The sequence below is a fragment of the Leishmania martiniquensis genome, chromosome 33 (assembly GCF_017916325.1).
Source record: "Leishmania martiniquensis isolate LSCM1 chromosome 33, whole genome shotgun sequence".
Classification (NCBI taxonomy): domain Eukaryota; phylum Euglenozoa; class Kinetoplastea; order Trypanosomatida; family Trypanosomatidae; genus Leishmania; species Leishmania martiniquensis.
Genome location: NC_090168.1, coordinates 1,058,156 through 1,080,343, shown reverse-complemented (window position 1 = coordinate 1,080,343; position 22,188 = coordinate 1,058,156). Strand labels below are relative to the sequence as shown.

At 59.2% G+C, this 22,188-nt stretch overlaps 4 protein-coding genes across 4 annotated transcripts; all 4 read right to left on the bottom strand.

The window, feature by feature from the left end:
* Positions 1–443: 443 nt before the first annotated feature.
* Positions 444–6,308, bottom strand: LSCM1_02736 (uncharacterized protein; the record flags this gene model as incomplete). The annotated part of the gene is made up of 1 exon (XM_067320311.1): positions 444–6,308. The coding sequence occupies one exon, from the start codon at positions 6,306–6,308 to the stop codon at positions 444–446; it is 5,865 nt and encodes a 1,954-aa protein (XP_067175686.1).
* A 3,061-nt stretch (positions 6,309–9,369) lies between these two features.
* Positions 9,370–12,504, bottom strand: LSCM1_02735 (uncharacterized protein; the record flags this gene model as incomplete). Its single annotated transcript, XM_067320310.1, has 1 exon — positions 9,370–12,504. One exon carries the CDS (start codon positions 12,502–12,504, stop codon positions 9,370–9,372), a length of 3,135 nt encoding a protein of 1,044 aa, XP_067175685.1.
* Positions 12,505–14,036: 1,532 nt separating this feature from the next.
* On the bottom strand, positions 14,037–15,029 carry LSCM1_02734 (uncharacterized protein; the record flags this gene model as incomplete). Its single annotated transcript, XM_067320309.1, has 1 exon — positions 14,037–15,029. The coding sequence occupies one exon, from the start codon at positions 15,027–15,029 to the stop codon at positions 14,037–14,039; it is 993 nt and encodes a 330-aa protein (XP_067175684.1).
* Positions 15,030–16,894: 1,865 nt separating this feature from the next.
* Positions 16,895–21,097, bottom strand: LSCM1_02733 (uncharacterized protein; the record flags this gene model as incomplete). Its single annotated transcript, XM_067320308.1, has 1 exon — positions 16,895–21,097. One exon carries the CDS (start codon positions 21,095–21,097, stop codon positions 16,895–16,897), a length of 4,203 nt encoding a protein of 1,400 aa, XP_067175683.1.
* Positions 21,098–22,188: the final 1,091 nt, after the last annotated feature.

Below are 22,188 nucleotides of genomic sequence, written 5' to 3'. Positions count from 1 at the left end.
TATCCTCTTTTTTTTCTTCATCGAGACGTCGCTTCTTTCATTAAAAGCTCCTTAGCTATCACACCGCCCCCGGCACTGCCACGCACCGCAGCACGCGTGGTGGCAGTGCGGGGGTGACGCAGCGCCAGGCACGCGCTGTGGCACCGCCAACGCGGTCATCTGAGCACCGGCTCCCACGCAGTCTCTAGCGATGAACATGCGCACATACGCCTGCGTGCAAGGTTCTTTTTCCTTTTTGAGGGGGGGAGCCTCGTCGGTAAGTAGGTGGAGAGGCGGGAGGAGGCGGGAAGGGGCCTACATCATTATATAGGGAAAGTTACACAAGCGACTCTGTCATTGAAGATGAGCGAGTGGCGCGCGCACAGCAGCCTGCACCTCGCCCTCCTAGCATGCCGTAGCTTCATACCCTTCAGCGCACTCGGTGTTCTCCGCGGTTCATTTTTCTACATCAGCCATGGGTGAAGCATCAGCTCTGACATGGAAGCACGCTCTGCCGGGTCGGGCTTCAAACACATCTCCAGGAAATCTTTCACGTCCTCCTCCAGGGCATCAGGGATGTGCGGCACAACCAGCCCACGACCAATGAGCACAACAAGTTGCGTGGCGTTTCGGAGGACCTGTTCGATGGGCTCGCGGTGACGCGACGTGGCATAGCGTCGGTTCTGGAGAAGCGAGGGAGTCATGAGCTCAGAGGGGGACCGCGAGGCAGACGATGGGGAAGCTGCGCTGCCTTGGTGCTGCCACCGGCTCGGATTCATGCAAAGGGGCCACTGCTGGAGACTACCGAACGGCGCACCGAGGCCGTCTGCGTCGCTTCCTTCGGCTACCACATCCTCCGCAGCCGTGGCGCTCGAAGGAAAACGTGCAAGGTCCAGCGCGGTGGTGGCGCTCAGGCAGGCGGCAGCCGCCGAAGCTCCCTCCTCCCGCGTGCCTGCTAGCGCCCTGAAAGGCGAGTTGGAATTCCGTTCTTCGAGAGCTCCGCCACTGTGGCCAAGTGTCGAACATCTGAAGTCGGGCTTCGCCTCACCGCTGTATTTTTCTGCGGAGAGCGGACCACCACCAAGCCCACACACCCCCACGCCCACGGAAGCTAACGGTTGTGTGTTGCTCATGTTCAGCAGCGTGCTCACCGAAAGACGGCTATCCGTGACGCGCCCACCCAAAGTCATCTGAATGGCAGCAAGCCCCGAGTTCAGCTCTCTTTCCGACATCATGGTACCCGCCTGTGTGGCGACGCCGTCCGCGACCGGTGCACCACTCAGCGCAAAGGGGAGGCTCGTCAGCTGCTGCGATGCGTGGTACTCCGCAGCACTCTTGGTTCGCTTTAGCTTCCGTGACAGTCTCGGGGTGACAGCATCGACGTAGTCCCATGGCAACTTACCGGTGAGCAGGTCTAAAATGGTAATTCCGAGTGAGTACACGTCGCTCTTCATGGTCGGCACATCGCCGCGGGCCACCTCAGGTGCCATGTAGCCTGGCGTACCCCGCATCTCCAGGACGTCGTCGATCTTGCAGATGGATGATGTCGCCCTGGCAATGGCAGAGCCGAAGTCACTCAGCTTGCACTGCCCGTCCATGGCGAGGAGTACGTTGTGCGGCTTGATGTCGCAGTGCACGATGTTCGCCGTATGCAGATAGTTCAAGCCACGCACAATGTCTCGCAGGTAGCGTCGCACCGACTCTGGGCGGAGCGAGCCAAAGCTCTTGAGGAGTGTGTCGAGGGAGCCGCCCGGTACCAACTCCATGATCTCGATCACGTACGACTCCGAGACGTATAAGCTGAGGTACTGCACCACGTTCTCGTGGTGCAGGTTCGCAAACAGCCGCACCTCGTCCACAATCGCGTGCACTTCAATGTTTCGTGCGCCGAGCTGGAAACATTTGAGGGCGACCAGGTTGCCGGACATGGACAAACCGCGGTACACGGTAGAAAAAGCACCAGTGCCGAGTACGTCGCAGGAGCGGCGCCACGCGTTGCCTTCATAGTCGTTGAAGAATAGGGGTAGCTCGCCTTTTCGGGGAAGACGCATCGCGCCACTCGTGGCCATCGTTGCCGCGGTCGCACTCTCCATTCGCAGCTCTCCACCGCCGCTGCCGCTGCCGCTCTTCGCCTTCCCGCGACAGCCGTAATGATCCACCTTGCCCGACTCGCTATCCATCCCTTCCGCACCAATCTCCCCATCATCTGCATCGTCGTCGTCGGGCTGATCTTCCACAAACAACTCGAATAGTGCCGTCTCGCCTTCATCCATGGCGGCCGCGAAGGCAGTTACCCCTCTCGATTCTCCCTGTCGAAGCGCCTCTTCGGCGGGGGTGCCACTCTTCTGCAGGGTCAGAGGGCCTTTGCTGGCATGGGCGAAGCTCCGCACGGCGCCGGCCGTCATGCTCACCTCACGCGCCCCCTCCGAGCCTCCCTTGCTCGGCAAGTAAGAGCTCAACGGGGCCCCCACAACCAACCGCAGCGTCGGCGACGGCGTCAGAAGCTTCATTGGGTCAACGTCTTTGCTGAAGGGCGAAAACGCTAAGGATGAGGCGCCGCCGCCGATGCCACAGCCGGTGCCGAGTGGATTTATGGCCTCCATCGAACCATCGCTGAGACTGTGGTGCCCTTGAGCGCTGAGGGAGGCGCCGCTCGCTTGCGACTCAGCCTGCACCATGGGCCCGCTCTCGGTGTAGCCGGCGAAGCGCACCTCAGAAAAAGTAAGGCGCGTGACGGACCGCACAAACGGGCGGTGAATATTGCGCGCTATAAAAATATGGCACATGAAGGCAAGCCGTGCCGCTTGTAGCTCCGTCGTCTCGTACGGCTGCAGTACCTCAAGTGCTTTGCCATAGTTCCCCTTGAGCATATGAGTAAAGCCCATGCGCACGGCACGGATGACCTGGCGCACCATCCCCACAGGCACATTCCACGGCAGCATGTCAACGTGCCCACGTAGCTCGTATAGGATAACCTCCTTCTTACCGATCGGGTTCAGAATCATGCAGTCTACCGGCATGACGAGCATCGAGCTATCCAGGGTGGATGCGAGCCGCTGTGTGAGGAGGATCTGCGTCTGCACAGACTTGAGCACGCGAATAAGGTCGCCCTTCGGCGCCAGACTGTGACTGAAGGCTACGAGCGCGTTACGGTCCGCCGCGCCGCAGGTGCCAACGTAGTACTCACTGGCGTCGATCAGGCACCCAACACGTGGTCCGATAGGGGTGGTAGCGTTCAGCACGTACATCACCTCCAGCGCGCACTTCGCAGCGCGGTTCTGATGCATCGCGACCTTGTTGTGCGCGCCAAAGCTGACAACGATGTAGTCCGGCCGCTGCAGCTCCACTATGCCACCGTAGCGCAGCACGCACGGCAGCACGCCCTCTGTGAAGTAGACGCAGTGGTGGTTCAAGAACTTTACACTGATCTCCGACTCCATCAAGTGCATGCAGAAAACGATCGTACTGCAGTAGCACCGACGAAAGTGGTTCACCTCCTCCAGAAGCACGCGGTCATTCAAGCCCAGGTTCGCCACCATCGCCACGGACTGGTGACAGCTCTGCCGCGGTCGATCGCCAGCACCCGTCACCAGGAGCACGTTACCCGACTCGCCATCGCCCCTTTCGCTACAGCGTCGGGCCGCACCGGTGTCGCCGTTGTTGTAGACGCCAAGCTTGTCGCTTGGTTTACCGCACCCACCATCCTCGCACACCCGCCTACACATGCCGCCTCTTTCCCATATGTGGGTCGCCGAAGTGTGGCGGACAAACAAGTCCGCGTCACTGGCGCCGTGCGGGTCGGCGTCGATGATGTGAGCGCCGAGCATTCCCTGGGGGAGAAACGTCTTCATCTGCATGAGCTTTGCGTTCATAATACGGAAGTCGTTCTGCATCTCCGCAACCTCCTTGATGAGGGATGGGACGTAGTCGACGCACTCGCTGCCGTCGCGCAGCTCCGCGGCTGCGCGCAGTCCCGCTGCCACCCCACGCAACGGCTGCACGAGCAGGTAGATGAGAGAAACCTCGACCAGCACAATAATAGTCATCACCGTCACGACTGCGATGACGGCGGTTTGCTGCACATGATTGACGAAATCGATGAACTCACACTCGCGCATCGCATAGATGACGACGAGCTTCAAGTTGGAGTAGTTGGAGGTAATAGAGACAGGGCTAAGAACCATAAAATTTCCCGTTTTGTTCACAGTGAAGTGGCCCGCCCACCGATCCACCTCAATCGGAGCGTCAGCGATGCCTTTCCGACCGCCCACGTTCTTCACAGCAGCGATCATGAGTGGGTCTGTGATGTCCTCCACGTATACGCTTCGCATACCGTTGCCGCCAGGGGAGCAGTTGCACGAGGTGTTCCAGTTGTCCATCCGCACCGTCGTGTCCTGGCCCCAGGAGGTGATAAAGACAAGGCCACTTGTTGCATCAACAACCATGGCACGGGCGGTTCTGCTGGCAGCGATAAGCCCATCGGGGTGCAGGGCCTCGAAGCCGTCCACATGCAGGGCACCAGAGATGACGGCCAGGTTCTTGGCGTAGTCGAGGAAAGGGAACGTGTACGTGATGATGCTCACGTTATTGTGGGTAACGACGTGCCAGTACCCGCTCATGTACTTCAGAGGATTGAAAATTGAGGTCATGGGCAGCTCGCCGACGGTCGCGGTAGAGTTCGACGCCCCTTTGGACGCAGCGGCAGAGCCTCCAGTCGTCCCCGGTATTTCGTTAGCCTTGTACTGCTTGTACCACGGCACCACAACGCTATGCCAAATGTTCTCCGTCCCCCCAAAGTCCACTGTGTACTCCCACGGCGTCATTGTCTTCACGGCTGGGTACACGACGTGGGGCTCGATGTAGCTGTATGTGGTGCCATTCACGTAGTATCGCGGCTGAGACGAGTTGTCTGTTATATAGTTGCCGATGAGGTTGTCTTTGCTGTACTGCTGTGAGCAGAATGCGCTGTACCCTGTGTACGGGCTGCTCAAGGACATGTAGAGCAGAGAAGGGGTCGGGTTTCGACTGGTGCCAGCGACTGTGTGACACATCTGCCGCATCGCTTGCGGCATGTCGGCCGCAGTCCAGTTCCAGGCCTGCATCTCCGCAGAGCCCATGTAAGCGAACGCGTAGGCTCTGATCGCGTTCGGCAGGAACAGCATACTCGCCTCCACGGAACGCGTGTAGGAAGCGGCGAGCGAGACGCTGAGCGTTGACATGACGTAACTGGCGGACTGAATCGAAACAGCGCTGAGAGGCACTGTGGTGAGAGCAGCGACAAGGATAACGGTGAAAAAGGTGCTCAGGACGGCAGCTATAGAGAGCGGCACTCGGAAAGGGCGCAACTTCAGCCGGGTCGCACTTGCAGCAGGCCCGCCCGACGAGGGCGTCCGCATTTCAATGGGCGATGGTCCAGCGGAGGGGTAAGGCTGCTTCGGGCTGTGGGGGGCAGTGCCCAGCGTTGAAGACTGACGGATCAGCGGTTGCGCCTTGCTGCAGCCAGGTCCTGGCGACAAAGAGCTGTCGCCGTGGAAGGCTCTTTGAGTGGGAGGCAAAAAAGGTGCACCGCCCCCGAGGGTGGTGGCCTCTGACCCATCACGGTAGGAAGGGCTGTTGTCGCTCGCCCTTCTGTTTTCGCGGTAGCGATGACCAGCAGCGATCTGACTGGTCGGAACGCTTCCCATCGCCTCGGCAGGAAGGTTGCTGCCGCCGACAGCCGGGAAGGAGGTCACTGATTCCCCGCGGCTCGCCTTTCCGAAGCGAGCACTGGGGATGCGCAACTGGCACCCGCCACCCGAAACGCTGTGGCTCATGCCGTGCGGGCCAAGAGATGAAGTCGCTGTGGCTCGCAGAGGTGTCGAGTCTGCACCTGCAAATGAGCTCTCCGACTTGCATGGATTGTGCCGCAAGCGGCCACCTTCGAAGTTCTGCTCCTTCACTCTCTCCGCGGGAAATCGCATGCTCGCCGCGGCTCCGCCGCCGCTGGCACTGATGGCGGCAGCTTCAGTCGAGGTGGTGCCCCAAGGCGGCTTAAGGTCCTGCATTTCTTCAGCGGCACCTGGGCAGCTGGTTACTTCCGAGGAAACGGCTGCTGCCTCCATCGTGGCGGGATAGTCCATGACCACCACCTCCATGGTAAGAGATGTCGCGCCCTTCGATGGCCGCCTATCCTGGATAGGCTGCGCTGCTCCCCCTGCGATGGAAGGAAATGTAAACGTGGCCGACAGCGAGCCGCTCGTAGAAAACACCATATCGAGGGAGTCGGTGTTGCCACACGGGGCAGCGTCACCTGCATCAGGCCTCGCGGCAAGGAGCTGCTGCGCGCGCATTACTGTTGCACCGGTCTCAACCGCCAGCACAAAGAGGTGAGCCTGTTGTTGGAACAGTGATTGCCGTCAACCCTCCCCCCCCCGTAGCTAATCTGGATGTGATATGTGAGGTGGAAAAGACTGATAGGCACAGCAAGACAACAAGAGAGCGCTGACCGACGGAAAGTTGAGGCGATGCTCTCTGGAAACTTTGGTGTGTGTGTGTGTGTGTCGGGGGGGGGCGTCGGTGCGAGGGGAGAGAGGAAGCGAAAGGAGAAGGCGCGGAGTGAGAGACTTGATAAAAAAAAAACAGCGGAGAGACAGGTCGAGAAGCGCGAGCCCAGGAAACACGTCCAAGAAAAAGAGAGGAACGGAAACAGTGCGAGTGCCGATGCCGCAGCGCAAGACGTATAGGAGGGAGGGGAAGGGTATCAATTACAGTGGTAACGAAGGCGCTGAGCATCAAAGCCCATGAGAGAGGGAAGGAAACGGGCAAAGGAACAGGGACTCGAGAAGAAGAGCAGTTTCACCGCAGCAAGCTGAAACGAAACCAGCGCGTGCCAGTAGGCCGAAAGAGGGAGGGATAGGGGGGTAGAAGGAAGAGGGAGGCCAAAAGATAAAGGTGGGGAGAGGGAGGGGTCCATACGACCTTCGACGAGCTATACATGAGCAGCACCCAAGCATACGAGGGGAAATACACGAGATACGATACCGGCGGTGGCGTTAGAGGCGTGATGAATATCTGAGGAGCGCGAAAACGAAGAAACGAAGAATTAAAAAAAAAGAGCGTGGCATAAAGAGAGGCGGCAAGCAGAAGACAGACAGACAGAGAGAGGGGGAGGCGAGGGGAAACAAGAAAAGGGAGTTTGTGGCGACGCTCTCTTTTCCACTGCGCCCCACAGCAGAAACTAAACCACAAAAGGAACGGAGAGAGAAAAAGGGGGGAGGGTGGGGGAATACAACAAAGGCGGTGTACCTGTGTGGCGGTTTACGTCTAAGACGGGTAAATTGAGGGAAGAGAGGAGAAAAAGTGGCGCCGCTCCGGTGCTGATGCCCGCGTATGTGCGTATGTATGTATGTCTGGGTGTGTGTGTGTGTGTATGCGTGTATGAGGGAGCAACCGGAGCGATGGGGCGTAGGATGCAGCAGCAGAGGTACAGCGACAAAGAGGACTCGAACGAATAGATAGATGAACAGAAAGATATAAAAAATGGAATTTCACCTTAGGCGCAGAGGTGTGAGGCGAGCCCACGAAAAAAAAGGCGGATCTCTGTAACCGGCTGGAACCGTCTAGGGCGGCAATAGGTTTGTGCATTCATCGGTGGTGATGGGGATAGCGATGCGGCAGGGGGAGGGGCGAGAAGTTGGTGAAGGAGAAAGAAGAGGGATGCGGAAGAGAATAAGTAGAGGTAGAAGACAGCTAGAAAAGAGATGAAGCGCAATGTGCGGTCACGCGATCGTTCCAGCATGTGGGCTAGCCGCAGAGAAACTAGAGATGAGTGTCTGCAGACCACCTGCATTGCCTCTTCGTTATTTTTCCCTTCTTAATGTCTTTTTTGTTTCTTGTTGGTGTCAGCTGCGCTTCCTGTTCCCTTTGCGTGCACCTCAGTGACTCTTCATGGACAGTACTCGCGAAAACACCTCAATGGGGATGTTACCTTAAGGCTGCGCAGTTTCCGTCTGCAGGGTAGGAAGCACTCCGACTCGACTGTCGCCGATATGGTGTCGCTCATGAATGCGCCACCGCCCTTGTGAGCGCGGCTGCGTGCCTCCTTCTTTGGGGTACGTTTCTTGTGAGGCGCATGACCAAATGCCACATGGACCTCTCATGGGCACCAATCACGCCAGCCCGCAGGACATACGGAGCACTGGAGGAAGGATCGAAGAGGGCGCCCTGTTGCCGCGCACGTTGAAGTGTGGGAAGTGAGCGAGAGCAGAGAAAAAAAAAGACCCCTTCGAGTGCAGTGAGTGCGGCCGCTCCTTCCACAGGAAAAGAGAGGAATAACGCGAGTGGGGAAACAGAAAGGAAGGAGGGAGGGAGAGAGAGCAGGCCCTCTCAGTCGTGACATATATATATATTTTTTTTCTACATAAATATATATATATATATGCTCCACGAACCTCATAGAAAGCGTTACGCGGTCGTGCAGCTTACTCAGGGCTTTCTAATGAAACCTTGCAGAGACACACTCTCGGTATACTCTTGTTGGGTACGCGCCAGGATGCTAAATCGCCCCCACTTGCCCGAACGCAGACACACACATACATTCAGCTTTCAGCTCCTTGAGATATGCTTCGAAGTTGAGAAACAAAAAGGGAGGAGGGGGGCTGATTTGAACGCATCGAAGCACGAAAAAAAGAGAGGACAACGGATAGCCCTTCGCCCAAGTGGGACTTTGCGTGACGAGAGAAGGGGTCCCCGCCATGTCGACCGCCCCCGCGCCTAACACGAAAAAAAAAAACTTTACTTGCAGAATGGGGTGTTCTCGCGCGGTGTATTACAATCAAACGAAAAGATCGTTGTATATGCCCTTGTCCTCCGCTACCGGGCGCCTCTTCCATTCGGTGCGGGCCTTCACGAAGGGCAGAGAGAGAAAAAGGGGGCTGAGACTCTCTATGGGTATGTGTGTCTCTGGGCATAGGCATGAAGGAGCGAATACGCGCAGGCACGAGCACATATATATATATGTATATGTCTGTCTGCGTCCATAAAATGGATAGTACGAGGGCGAAGAAGGCGCCTCTTCTTCTGCTCCTTCGACTTCTTCGTTGAGGCAGCAACGGAGGCGCGTTGGCTGGGCGGCCCCGTTGCGAGGGGGAGGGGGAGGGGGAGGGGGACAGAATGGAAGTCGCCGAAGGATCGATGGGCAAAGGGAGATTGGCGGGCGACTGCACGCTGTGCTCGAGTCAAGAGGTTTCACCGAGGGGCTCGATTTCGCGGTTCTCACCCGCCTGGACCCGTCGCCGCAACAGCACGAAATGCGCGTGTCTCCCAAAGCACGCAAGCACAGCCGCCGCCGCTGTAACAACGCATGGCACTCTACAGAAAATGGTTGAGAAAAAAAAAGATCTACGTCAGGTGTCAGTCGATTGCGTGCGCCATCACTGGCGCGCAGCGGAAGTCAGCGGGTGAGACATCCCACAGGAAGCAGTTTAGGCATGGTGTCATGGCAGGAGCTGAAGGCGGACCTGCAGGCGTGCATCCGGCACCGGCGACCGACTCCTCCAATTCTCCCAGGCTCACCGCACCCTCCGTATTGAAACGGATCGAGAAGGGGCTGCTTGAAGTATCCAGCGAGCCGTCGGTGCCGCCTAGCACCCCGGCCGCTTCAGCCTCCTTTGCTTTGTTCACCAGCACAGCGACGCGGCTTTTGGTAGCGGCCGTGCACCGATCGCTGCTGGCAACACGCGCGGCGATCGCGCTGCGCGTACGGGTAGCGCCGACGTACGAGCTGTCCACGAGTCGCACTGGCACAACACCAACGTCGTGCTCGGCAAACACCTCAAGTGCGGCCGTTAGGTATGAGCAACCCTCGCCGCTAGCGGGCCCGAAGGACAGCACAGCACGTGGGCACCCCTCCCTGCTCACGTCGAGGTGCCTCTCCACGTTGTGGTACTTGACGCCGGACAGACGAATCAGGACCATGACAGATGTGGGTTGCGTCGCTGCTTCATTGCTACCCTTGCAGTGCCATGCGTCGCCCAGGACTCCTGTAGCAGGCGTCAGCCACATCGAGCCCGTGTTGGTACGACGGATAGCCCACACACTATTCTTCTGGGTATCCGTGAAGGTGTCTGAGCAGGCCAGCACGCGGTACTGCCGCACACCGCCGGCCGCACCGGAGGTGAGGGATGCCAATACCTCCCGCACATGGCAGTCCTCTGCGAGAGATCGCACGAAGTCACTCACGCACTCAGTGTCCAGCCCGACAACATGAATGTACTGGGCCGCGTTGTCTGTCGATGGCGACTTCAGCCGAGCACCTCGGGCGGCCTCGTCGATATCACTCAAAAACGTCGCCAGTGTGGCAGCGCAAGACCAGCCCTGATTCTTGGGGAAGGAGCTCAGTTTCCCGTCAGCCGCTATGACCGTCCACGTTTTTGGCGACTGCATCATCCACGGCGCGACAGTGCGCTCCTGCAGCTCGCGCGCGCGACGCCACAGCTTACACTCCAGCTTGTGGGTGCCCTCCTTCCAGTCCAATGCCTGGTGACGCTTGCAGCAGTACGAAACGGCCTTGCACACGCCACAGCGCAGAAGAACTTCGCGCCGGCGGCCGCACCAGCCGCACTTCTTCCTCGAAACAGCGCTGAAGTCAACAGAGGGCACGTTAAGTGTGTATCCCGGCTCTGGCGAGCTGCCCGCGGTGCAAGAGGCAGCGGACAACGATGTCGCCGGCCCCCCTACCTCGACTAGCTGAGACGATACATACACAAGGGCGGCGGCGGCGGCTTTCACCATCGCCGGCGTCGGTGAAGCCACCTCCACCTCAGCCACTGCGTGTGCAATAGGGTTCGCCTTCTGCGCTTTGCCGGTCGGCCGGCGGTACACAACGCGCGGCAATACCGCAGGGCAGCAGGAGCCGGAGTACTGCGCCGCAGCCCCTGCGTGGAGTGCCGCTGACGTGGCAGGCGCGGTGCTGAAGTACTCTTCGAGGTCACAGAATGGGACGCCTTCCACCGGCGTTAGCTGCACCAGCACCTCTCCGTCGTCATGCATGGTGTCCTCATAGACGAATTGCATGTTGGCACGGTCGGCCAGCTGCTCCAGAGCGTAGCCGACGTCACCGCGATCTTGCATGAGGTGCAGCTCGGCGCCCACCGGCTGTGGAGAGAGGGGCCCAGCATCGCGGTTGTTGACATCAATTGACTTTTTGGTAACAATAGGCCGCTGCAGCAGGAGCACGTGCTGATACGATCTCTCCGCTGACGTCGCCGTAGCGGCGGTGACAGGCGTTACGGCCGAAGGTGCCAAGCTTGCCGCGGTGCCAGCACCCTCAGCGGAAGGAACAGCAGATGCAACGTCAGCAGTGACGGTGCTGTACTCTTCTGGCACGGTGAAACTGGTGTAATCGCCTATCTGCTTCTTCCATTGCGCGATGCCGGCATCTCGCTCTGCGCGAAGCCGTGCGAGGCCTGTAAGCGACTCCACATCAGCACCGAGAGGCGCATCTTTTGATTGGCCGACATGGCCAGCCTCTTCGAAAAAAGAGGTGTACATGCATGGCTGCAACACTGTCATGAGAGGGTAGAGGCTGCGCCAGCCAGCCTCTGTGATAGATGGCGCGGAGGCATCAGCGACCAGTGCTGCCAGGCCTCTCTGCGCGCACATCCACTGAACAGCCTCGTGGACGGTGACCGTGATAAAGTGCATCTTGGAGGCTGAAGAGGGAAGCAGCGAAGATGAGGAGACACGGCCGATAACAGACACGTCCTCGCCGCTGCCTCGCCTACGTGCGGCCAACGCCGCCGACGATCCGGCATCGCCACAAATGAAGTCTACCACCTCCCTTGCCGCACCGTCCAGCACGTAATGTCCTACACTTTGTGGTGATCTAGGCACTACACGAGGGGGCTCGCCCGTGCCTGCCTCCGGGAGACTGCACGTTACTGGCCGCCAATGCTTGCTGAGTACCTCACCAACAGCAGGCGCAAGTTTCGTAAGGAATAGGGAAGATGTCAAGAGGCCCATCCGCTCGTAGGCAATGCCATCCGCTACGCTGTACCACTCGAGCGACCCGCTAGGCATCAGGGAAGCGGGAACGGCGCGCAAAAGAACGCGCAAGGCGCCGACACCGCCTCCACCGCTACTGACAAGAGCCCCTTCCCCGCCTGCGCCTTGAGCATCACTGCGACCCTCAGCCTCTAGCGCTGCCTTGCGGTGGTGGGTGAAGGTTTCCAGGGGAATCGCCCCCTCAGGTAGGACGGTGTGGTAGAGAAGATGCCACGTCGCCTCGGGCACGGCAGCATTCTCGCCCTTATGGGTATTCGCACGATCCGAGTCGCTGCCCTCGCGCCCCTCCTGGTGTCCAAACAAGAGAAAGAAGACGGGGGCGGTGATTCTGTTATCAACGGCATCGTGGTGCCAGCGGCGTGGGTAGTACGCGACACACCTCCAGTGGGCGTAGGGTGGCCGTGCGCTGCTCAGAACCTCCGTCAGCTCTGACAGTGTCGCGCACGGAGTACCGCCGCGGAGAAACGTCTCCAGAAGCGACATGATGGGCCGCCCCACAGAAATGGCCCTGAAGACGGTGGCGGCGCTTGTTTTTTTCTTCACATTCAGCTTTGCGGCCACCGCACCCCTGCGGACTGGCCAATACGGCACCGGCGCACTTGGCAGTGTGCTGTGAGAGGCGAGAGCGTGCGCACGCCGACTCGAAGTAGCTAATTCAACGAAAGCAGTTCAAGGCAAACGATACGCAAAGGGAAGGGGGACGATAGAGAGGAGGAAGACGCAACAGAAGACATCATAAAATTGACGCTTATCAGGCACAAGCGCTGCAGCAGCACAGGAAAGCCGAGCCAAGTCACTCTACGTCGTTGGAAATGAAGCATGGCAAGTATCATGCACGTGTGCAGCTGCAAGCGGGCTGCTAATCTGTTGTCATTGGTCATGATTAACGTTCTTTATCTCACCCCCATGGAATCTGTGTGCCACACTACAGAAAAACACCTGATGCCATTGGAGGTTCCATCACTAATACAGGTGCCCTGAAAGCACACAGTGTTCGAAGAAGAAAACAGGAAGGGGCGGAAAGGTGAGGTAAGGACATCGTTAACTGCTGCTGTCTGCTGGCTTTGCTTCTTGTGCGTGTGTGTGTGTGCACCCGTACGCTCTTTGGTAGTCTCCCACCCCACCCCCTTTTTTCTAGTAAGCCACCGTAGGCAGCTTTCGTTGTGCCTCTCTGTGATTGCGTGTGCGTACGACGCTCATCCGCACCTGAGCAGGCGAGAGGCCGAGAAAGAAGTGAAGTAATGGCGGGCCCACATCGGCACACTGAAGCACACATAAAAGAGAGCACGAGAGGAATAATGGAGAGGAGGGAGAGGAGCGTGCGCGCAGCACACACCCGAGAAGGGAAGCCATCGAAACGACGAACACGCACGCGCACGGTTCCTCCCGCACGCGCTTGCTGGCACTATAGACAGAGGGCTTAAACTTGAAAAACAGCTCACGAAAAAAAACGGTCGTTCGTATTCTCTACCATTGCCACCCACCCACACACCGAGAGAGCCTCATGCTTGGTGGTACGCGAGCCCATCCACACACAAACACATATATATATATACATATGGGTGTGTATTACTCCGAGGCCAAAGTAGGACAGCACAGTCTCGCATAGACGTGCAGAGCCATGCCGCGCCTGTGTCGCGCAACCATCGCACCAAAGTGCGCAGTGCACCGCCCGAATACAGCCATGAAGCAGCATGTACTAACGTTCACAGCTACCTCACACAACGCCACCACGGCTCGAGACAGAGGCACCACAAGGAAGCACGGAAGGCCGAAGTCATGGCGCCACCATTCTGAGATCACACCGCACAAGAAGAAAAAAAAGGTGCAAAAGAAAACATTATTGCCATGAGCGGCCCTTCGTGAAAACAGGCAGTTGCTCGAGCCACGAACACTAATAGGGTGCCCCACGCTACCACAACAGCAAAAAAAAACTAAAGCAGCAATGATGGGGCACCTTCTCCGTTCTCTAAGCAAAGCCAAAGACGGCCAACCACCATAAAACAACCCCCCCTTCACATCACCGCACACCATTGCCACCAACTTCGCCCCTCCCCTCTTCTCCGCGCGCCGCCGCTGCCCTCTCCGCTAAGCAGCCCGCTCCGCTCGGTCGCCACAGCGCGCCGGCGCACCTCCTCCTCAATTCTTCCCTTCCGCAGCAACTCCGACTTCTCTGCTTCCACCGCTGCCACTTGCGAATGCAGCTGTACCACCTCATCCGAAAGTCGATCAATCAAGGCCCTATGATCCTTTAACAACACCCTCACACTGTCCTCCACTCTCTTTGCCAGCATAAACCGATCCGCATTGATTCGCTGCAGCTTATTTTCATCAAACTCCACAACATCCCACTCGAACTTGTCCTTAGTAACCACCTTCATCACAGACTTCACCTCCTCCTCTAGCTCCTGCACCTTCGCCTCCGCAGCGGCCTTTGCAGCCTCCAGCGCGGCGGCGTGCGCGGCGTGCTCGGCAGCCTGCTTGCTCGCCTGCTCGGCGCTCATCGCCGCAGCGGCCTCCAGCTCCTGCACCTTCGCCTCCGCAGCGGCCTTTGCAGCCTCCAGCGCGGCGGCGTGCGCGGCGTGCTCGTCAGCCTGCTTGCTCGCCTGCTCGGCGCTTTCTGTCTGGGACTCGTTCTGCGGAGCGTGTGTGTTTTCCTGATGTGTGCTTGTCAAATCTGTGTCACAGTATCGCTGTAGCTCTATGCGGAGGAGATGGAGCTCGGTCTCCAGTTTCCCTTTCGTGTAGTTTGAGGTGCGCTGGAGGTCTTCGTACCGTTGGTGAAGTTCTGCGAGGTTCTCCTGGGCGACGTCCAACTCAAGTTTGATGTTTTGATACGCCTCGTTTTCTGTGGCCGAGGTGAAGTTGCTGTAGATGCTGCCGCTGGAGCTGCGGGAGTTGCTGGTCGTGTAGGAGGCTTGGGAGGCCGAATCGTCGAAGGAAGTGTCATCTTGGACTGGGGCGTCTGCTGTCGGCGACCCTTCGCGGAAGCCGAGAAGGGTACTCATTGGTGTGGTCTCTGTTGGCGAAAGGCTGCACGGCTACTGCTCGGGCTCTCAGGAAGCAAAGAAAACAAAAGGTGTGCTGCAGAAGCCGCGGGGTTCCCTCGGGCAAGATGGAAGCGCTACTCCACCCCCTTGTTGCGCAACCGAGGTGTTGAAAGGGGATAGTAAGAGGAGACTCTATGAGGCGCAGCGGACGAAGAGGCGTGTGGTGGAGCTGTCGCACTCTTCTATCCTGTAGTGTGCCTGTATCTCTTCCTTTTGGGGCTGTCCGTGGTCGAGAGCTGCTGACGAGTTGATTAGGAGTGTATACAGCACACCAAAGAAAAAGAAAAAGAAAAAATCAATCGCAATGAGCACCCCTAAAAGATCTTCGAAAGTCAGCTGGGCGGACGTGCGTGGGTGCGCACCGGCTGAGGGAGATCCGGGAGACGCGCTCCCGCAAAGCGAAGAAGCGGACCGGTAAACGGCCGATCTGCAGTCTAAAAGGGAAAAAAGGGAAGAGGGCGTGAGAAAGGGAGGGACGAAAGGCCACAAAGAGAACGGGCCATCCCCGGACAGAGTCTACGAAGACAGCGGCTATCGATGTTTTATCCCTGCACTATGGAGAGCAGGGGGGAGGGTGAGGACGAGAGCAGCGATGTCTGTCGGTGAGTGTGCGGGTGTGTTTGCCTGGGTTTCAGAGCAACAAAAAAAGGCAGGGGGCTTTCTTCAGTGTCCCTCTGTGGGCCTTGCGGCTGCTCTGACGCCGTTCTGCCACTCCTGGTGAGGGGCGAGGGGAATAAGCGTATGCGGTCCCTTTTTCTCGTGTATGTGTGTGTGTGTGTTCGCCCTCTTTGCGATTTCTCTGCGATATGTGCTGTCGCACGGTAAACCTCTGCTCGTGTGGCGGCGTGCCGCGGCGCGTATGAAGGGATTTGTCCAACAAATAAGGATGTGCTGATGCGTGTCGCACAGGCATATCAGCGAGCGTGTGTGTATGCGCCTGCCGTCTTCGCCCACCGACGCGTGCGCCCGAGGAATGTCTTTTGAGTATATGGTGATGGGTTGAAGATTCCAGATAAAAGGAAAAGAATATCCAACAATGTAAAAAGGCCGAACGGTCGTTTGCGGCCATGGAAAGCGTCCACGTTGGCGGCTCATGCAGTACGGCATGCGCATGGCAGGAGGTGAGGGAGAGGGAGAGGGGGGAAGTAGCACATCATTCATCAAAGAAACGAAAAAGAAAAGAAACGCACAGATGCAGCGGCTATGACAGGCGGAATGCCCACCACGACCACGACAACAGCAACAAAAAGCTGCAGGCAGCTGAGAGGCGTCTACCCATAGGAGAGGAGCCTACCGCCTTCCCCATCTCCTTTTTCCCTCGCGCCCCCTCCACACCGCCTTATTAGGGTGTTTCACCTCCGCCCTGACACCGAGCATGGAAGAAGCTGCTCTCAGCAGCTGTGCCACCTGCGTGCCCGGGCGCTTTCGCCTGATCAAGCCTGGCGAGGGTCAGGACAATGGGAGAGAGAGGGGAGTGGGGACTCCGGAATGCAGACGCAAAGACCTCAGAGGCCAAAAACGAGAGAGCGAGGAAGCACCACAGCTGAAGTAAGAGCATATAAAGACAGCAAATAAGTGAGCGTCCCCCGAAGGTGTGCTTGCGTGCTGGTAAGCGCCTGCGCACATGCACACATCGAAAAAGCGAGGGTGAAGCACGCTGGACCATCAATGGCGCATGCCGCGATGGGCAAGAGTGTTCTGCTGAGGGACGGCACAAGCTCAGGAATTCGACTCGGCGCGCACGTGATCGCTGGTGTAGGCGATAGAAGCCCACACGGCCTCGGTATAACGAGCCGCGTTGCCCCTGCGCGCAACTGCCCCTTTCAGCAGCCGTTCTGGGCAATGTAGTACTGCACTTGTGCGATCGCAACGCCTGGCGGCAGTGACACAGCAATGAGCACGCAGCCCTCGTACGTCGCGCCCGCATTTGGATGGATAGGGTAACGGCCCACATACATCGTGTGGCAGTCCTCGCAGCGTCGTGCGCATGATGGCACCGCGACCGCATCCTGCTTATCCTCCTCTGCGCTGCTGCAGCCATGCGCTGCGAGCCCCGCCGGTGCGCTGACGACGCTGGCGAACACAACAATGGACGCGTGGTGTCCGTGCTGGGCGCGAAGGCGCGCAAAGACGTCGTCTGCTCCTTCGAGAGAAAGCACCTGTTCGGAGGCCTTCTGGGTGCGCAAAGTGTGGTGGGACTCCCACGAATGAGGCCCGTGAAGGCGCAGCACAGCGTGTCGCTTTGTTGAGGCCGAATGTGCATCCGCGCCAGTGGCCGCGGTGGGCGTCTCGGCACGCCGGTGAACGATAGCGATAGCACCCACGCCGCAGTCGAGCGTTCGGCGAGGATCACCGTTTGCCACAGAGAGAGATGTCAAGTGGAGCGGTTCCGATGAAGTGTTCCGAAGCTGATAGGTCACCCGCTCCCACCCCGAGGCAGCTCCTGTCGCGCCAGTCTCGTCCACATTCTCGCTCTCCCTCTCTCGCAGCACACGAACGGCGAGGTCACTCACGCCCTCCACCGCCGCCGCAGTCCTCTCCCATATGGTTGCTTGCAAAGGGCCACGCGTAGGGGAATAAAGCCCCAGGCGCAGACCGCGGTGCACCTCCGCCCGCTCCTCCGTCGCGTCCGTCTCGTCAAAGATCACTTCAATATGAAGTTCCGTGAGGGGCGTCGCCGGCAGCGCATCGCACACATACCAGCGCAGCAGCTCAACTGCCTCCATCGGTGGCACGAAACACATGAGATAGCAGTCCCCAAACCACGCCTTGTCGTAGCGCCACTCCGCACGCGCGGAGTCACCGAAGATGCTGCCCTTGAACGCTGTTACCGGCAACCGAATCGGAACGGGAGCGAAGGGGCTTTGGCGACTCGGCGCCGCTCCTCGCGCGGCTGGCGGCAGCGCTTTACTCCAAAGAGGCGGCGGAGGCGCTTGGAAAAGAAACGGAGGGAGGTTGTGCGAGCCAGAAAGCTCGCACCAACCGCTAGTGGCCGCCACAGAAGCCGCGGCACCGTCTCCGGTGACACGGCGGCCATTCACGTAAAAATCGTAGCCCACACCAGACTGAAATGAAGTCCACACGCAGAGAGACGGCTCGTGGCGTGCAACTTCGACCTCATTCGTCTTGGGCTGTTGCGCGGCACCTTCGGTGGCCGCCGCCGGGGATGAGATGAGGAGGGCATGGTAGAACAACTCCTCCTGGAAAGGGAACCACAGTCGGCTTTCCGCCTGCTGAAAGCCATCGCGCTTCCCCTCACTCTCGCACTCCATCGTCCATGCAGGGGCAAAGAGCGCCACGGACAAGCGCGCGTGAGTGACTTCGGCAACAGCGACATGCGTGTGGTAGCCGCCTCCTCCAAACATGCGTCTGCCAAACACGTCCACACCAACGTAAATATCGGCGCCTCGGTCGCCGCCCTCCCTCGCGGTCAGCGGCAGATTCTCTGGCTTCCAGAAGTAATTGATGAAAATGCCATCGCTGGCGTCAAAGAACGGTTTGTTCTGAGGAGTGAGTGCGTTCTGATACCGCATAGGCCCCTCTATGGTGACCGCGTCGTACCAAATGACAGCGCGCTCGGTGGCGAGAGTAGCAGGTGAGGCGCCGCGCGCCGCCGAAGACGAGCGGTTAAGCTGCTTGCGGAGCTGCGTGCAGAAGACGGCAAGGCGCTTCGCCAGGGTCTCAGGGAGAGAGGTTTCAATGTTGATGAGGTAGCCGTCAAAGCCGTAGACGTCGCAAACCTCCACGAGGCGAGCGATGATGGCCGCCATGTGCTTTGGATCCGTCAAGAGGAGTGCCAACTCTGAAAGAGGGCCGATTCCTTCGGTGATGACGGTGCCGAGGACAGGTACACCGTGGCTGTGGCCGCTGTCGATCCACTCGCGCGGTGGCACCGTAATTCGCCGATGCGAAAAGTACACGAAGTAGTCGACGCGACTCCAGTAGCTCACCGTGTACGCATCCTCTACCGCCTGCAGGCGCGAGCGAGCAGCAGCCTTGCAACTGCCTTCGACGGCCCCCGCAGATGCAGTGGCGGATACAGGTCCGCCTTCGCACAGAAAGAGACGACGGTCAGCGCGTGTGTAGCCGCCGGCCATGTCGTGGCAGACGAGGAGACGCGACTTCAGCGGCAACGAGCTGGGCGGCGCTGACTGAGTGCCGGCCGAAGAAGATCCTCCGCCCGCGGTGTGGTCCGCGCTCCACCTGTTGGCGTCCCCGGCTCCGCCCCATTCCGTGGGTGCTTGCCCGAGAACAGTGCGCGGGCGCAGGGTACGCGGCTTCATGTACAGCACTGGCCGCTTCCATGTGTTCAAAAGCTCGTGGAAGGAATCGATTGGCTGGCCGCTGGCGGCGCGTAAGAGCTCCGCCAAATACGAGCCGTGCTGACGGTTCTGTAGCTCCTGCGTCACCGCCGGCGGCAGCGTGGCTGTCTCGCACAGCACCTCCGCCTCATTTGTGACGACGACCGCCCGTCCGCCGTAGGGCACTACGCAGCGGCCAGACGGCTCCATGACGCCAGGGTGGAGGCCGCCTCCCTGCTCGGCCCGAGCAACGCCAAAGCGGCCGTAGCCCCAGAAGATGAACTGTGCGCTGTGCTGCGTTTGCGCAGTGGACGCCAATGGCGCTGGCACCCACGTCAGTGTCTTTTCCTCCCCACGCCGTACGCAGAGCACCTCGTAGTCGCCATATACCTCAACTTCCTTCCCGCTACCGCTGCAGTAGTACGCCTGCAGGTGCTTCTGATTTTCGGTGAGCCGGCATTTGCCGAAGCACCACGGAGCGTCCGCTCCACTCGCAGAGGGGCAACGGATTGAAAATAAAGGCGCCCCCGATTCCCTGCCCACTGAGAGGGGGGACCAGCCCTCCGGAAACGGCGGGGAACAAAATCGAATAGCGCTGCTCCTGTGCGCGTGACCACTGTCCTTCGATGCCGACGCCGCATCACATGCGGGAGCAGGCGGCCGAGGAAGGCGAGGCGAAGGCTCCAAGGAGTCGATTTCCAACTCCTTCCTTCGCTTCTTGTCCGCCACGTCGGCAGCGGTCTGAATGTTTGCAATCGTCAACTCGAGAATCTCCGCCACGCGACGCAGCACCGCTTCGCTGCCGTCGCTGTCCGACAAAAACCACTGCTCACCGCCGGTGCCACTGCTGTGCGGGCGGCGACGAAACCCTGCAACACGTAGTATCTCCGTCACCCCGTACGCCTCGAGTGGCTTCAGCTTCGTCTGGTAAGTGGTGCTCTGCGTAGACAGTGCCCGGTACTTGGCGTTGCTGGGGTGCTCGCAAATGTCCATCATGGCGGTGCGCAGCAGCGTGAGGCCGCTGATCGTCTGTTCGAACGCTTCGGCAGGGCTCCTGTGCCCATCCGCGATGGTCTCGTTGCTCTCGAGCATTGCCTTCGCCACCATCAAGTCCTCCTCCTCTGCTTCTGTTACGCTGCTGCGGGTGCTCAGCAAGCCAGCACACACGTCGCCATTGCCGGCGGACGCTGGCGGCGGAGGCGCAGGAAGGGAAGAGTTGAAAGGAGCGGCCACACCCGTGTCACCGACGCCTGCATCACGAGATATGGCCCGCTCCAGCATTGGTCGAAGGATTTGCCCAAAGGGAGTAGAGAGCAGCGTGGGAATCATGCTGAGCACGTCTTCCGAGATGTGGCGCCCGAGGAGGTACATGCTCGCCGCATCAGAGAAGCTGTTGCAGTTGTTATCCAAAATGCGGTAATCGTTGGGACCAAAGCCGGCGTGGCGCTGCTGCTCTGTCCACGCAAGGAACTCCTCCTCGCGCTTCGTTGTCTGCCCGAGCACCTCAGTGCGATCCGGCCGACCAAAGCGCGTGTGGCCGGGGTGGGGGTCGCCGACGATGCCGACACCACCGTCAAAGTAAAACTCCTTCCCATACACAACGATGGACGTGTGCCAAATACCCTCGATCACCTGCCCAGTCAGCATTGCTCCGAGGCTGCGCCCCATCCCGTGCGTCAGGTCATAGCGGTACAGCGCCACAGCGCTGAGCGCCGACGACGACATTGGCAGGCACGCCACGTTCAAAGTGGCACAGCGGCGCACACGCTTTCACTGAAACCGCCGGGGACGCGAGAGAGCGCAAGAGCGAGACGTATGCAGAAGGACCGGTGGCGGCTGTCAAGAGAGCAGAAACGGAGTAACCCAAAAGCTCCAATGGAAGCGCGTGGGTCTGAGGTGCACTTTCGAGTAGCTGCCGACTGCTGCTGATTCCTCTACCTGCTCGCCACCACCTGGCGCCAACGGCAGCGTGCACGAAAGCTTAGAAAGACTTTGGTGCGCGGCGCGCCCCCTTGCGGAAGTGGTCGTGGAGAACACTTTCACGCACAATACGTTTTCGCCACAGGAGCACAATAGAGTGTGAGTGCTGCGCCTTCTTCTTTTCTGGGTCTGCGCGAGTGCAGTGTCGTGATGGGGAGGGGGGAGAGGGCCGCGCATGCAGCGCGACGTGTAGAGGCGATCGATGGAATTTGAGAGGGAGGGGGGAGAGGTGGCTTCGCCGATGCAAGCGAAGAGAAGAAGTGTGGAGAGTGGCAGGCAGTGGCGGTGGAGAGGGAAGCGTCGACGAAGCTGGTCATCACGCGATGCAGAAAAGCAAACGTGCACAAAGGGGAAAACAAGCGTACGCCGCCGACCGGCACTCCATCAGCGGGGATGTAAAGGAGAGCAGAGCGAAGCGCAGGCGTTTGCCACGAAGCACCTCTCACGTGCCCGACAGCGCATTCCGCAGTTTACAATGGGGAGCGGCCTCAACAAGCGACGCGGCATGCGTGTGTTACCCGACAAAGCAGCACGGTAACCCGCACGGGACTCATTCTTTGGCTTTCCGTCCTGTCGCAGGTTGGCGGCTGGAGAGCAATACCAGCAGTCTCCGCGCCCACGCACGAACGCGCCACCACATGCGAGAGACGCTTTTCCTCATCGATTCCTTTTGGCGCCTGTCATCGAGTGACGGCACCGGGTCAGGTTCCGTCACGGCCTCAAAGTCAAGCGGGTCATCCGCAGTGCATTCAGTCCGACGACGACCGCGATAGCGTCAACACTGCTGGTCATCGTCACCACTTGCACACGCGCACGCTCAGCTGCGGAGGCTGTCC